The sequence below is a fragment of the Cynoglossus semilaevis genome, chromosome 2, assembly GCF_000523025.1.
Source record: "Cynoglossus semilaevis isolate Cse_v1.0 chromosome 2, Cse_v1.0, whole genome shotgun sequence".
Lineage (NCBI taxonomy): Eukaryota > Metazoa > Chordata > Actinopteri > Pleuronectiformes > Cynoglossidae > Cynoglossus > Cynoglossus semilaevis.
This window is the reverse complement of record NC_024308.1, coordinates 11,096,608-11,097,949: the sequence shown is the minus strand read 5'-3', so window position 1 is coordinate 11,097,949 and position 1,342 is coordinate 11,096,608. Positions and strand designations below refer to the sequence as shown.

The 1,342-nt window shown below is 48.1% G+C and overlaps 1 protein-coding gene across 13 annotated transcripts in view; it reads left to right on the top strand.

The window, feature by feature from the left end:
* pde4dip (phosphodiesterase 4D interacting protein) overlaps positions 1 to 1,342 on the top strand; it is a 59,511-nt gene that overhangs the window by 32,695 nt on the left and 25,474 nt on the right. For all 13 annotated transcript variants that reach the window (XM_025054214.1, XM_025054206.1, XM_025054207.1 and 10 more), the window contains 2 exons: positions 406 to 482; positions 1,148 to 1,271. In XM_025054214.1, coding sequence (XP_024909982.1) covers positions 406 to 482; positions 1,148 to 1,271 — 201 coding nt within the window. The remainder of the gene's footprint in view (positions 1 to 405; positions 483 to 1,147; positions 1,272 to 1,342) is intronic.

Below are 1,342 nucleotides of genomic sequence, written 5' to 3'. Positions count from 1 at the left end.
GGGGGGTAGAGGGGGGGGGGGGTGGGGGGGGGGCCCGGTGGGGGGGGGGGGGTGTTAAATAGAGCAGGTGTTCAACATCGTCAACACAGTCTATTTATAAACCTCTGAGATTCAGTTCAATTCAGAGTCAGCAGCACGTGAGGCTCCAGGTCTGCAGGAGAACAGGCAGTGGAACGTCAACATATGTATAACATACTGTATATACTACATATACACTCTATAAATGTTAACATATATACAGTATATTCAACAGTGTGTTTGAGTGACAGTATTTGATGCAGTCAGCTCCAGTACTAACCCCCTCATTGTAAAATTGAAGTATATAAATGAAATTTGTTTTTATCCAGACTTGATTTCAGGATTTGTCTGCAGTAATGAAAGGATGAAAATGTTCTTGTGTTTCAGAACATTGAACTGAAGGTGGCAGTGGAGAGTTTGAAGCAGGAGCTGGAGGACAAACAGCAGCTCCTGGACAAAGCTGTGTGAGTTTTCTTCTTCACTTCCTGGACAGATCTGTTTTTTTTTTTATCATCTCTCCGTCAGAACCTCTGATCATCTGTGACCCCACCCACCTTCCCCCACGTGGAACCATCAGGCAAACCAACAAGGGTTCTGTATGTTCAGCTTGTCTGGTCCTCTGGCACTAATGCAGTCTAGGATACTAGACCAGGGGTGAGGAATGAGGTCAAGAGCTGGGGGGGAGATAGGGCCTGGACTGAGGGTGTAAAGGAGCAAAGCAGCAGCAGCAGCAGCAGCAGGAGGAGGAGCAGCAGGAGGAGGAGCAGGAGGAGGAGGAGGAGGAGGCCAGTGACCGTTACTGAGTCTGGAACTATTTGTGCTGCAGCAGCTGCCTGTGGGTCAGCTGTTGGGGTCTGGCCCGATCACTGAACAGTACCACGGAGAGTGGTCGGAGCAGAGAGGTGTTTGTTTACTATGGTATTGGTTTGAAAACACTGTCATTTTGGATTGTAGTTGTAGTAGAGTTGTAGTAAAGTAGTAGTAGTGTTGTAGTAGAGTAGTGAGGTGAAAGAACTCCCACTTTTTGTTTTTCATCTCCCCGTGACATGGGTCCTAAACAGGAAGTCACATGTTCTAAACAGGAAGTGAATGTTTAATGCATGTATCTGGATTTCTTCTGACTCTTCAGGCTAACAGCAGACAGCTTGACCAATCAGAATGAAGCAGAGCTGCAGCGCCACCTGGCGGAGCGACAGGTGGAGATCAGCCACATGCAGGAAATCCTGGAGAGCAAAGTTCAGCGGCTACAGCAGGTGGAGGTTCAACACGAGGCTCCAGGGTTAATGTCTGGGTCTCACTGATTCTTACTGTGTCTGTGGCTGTG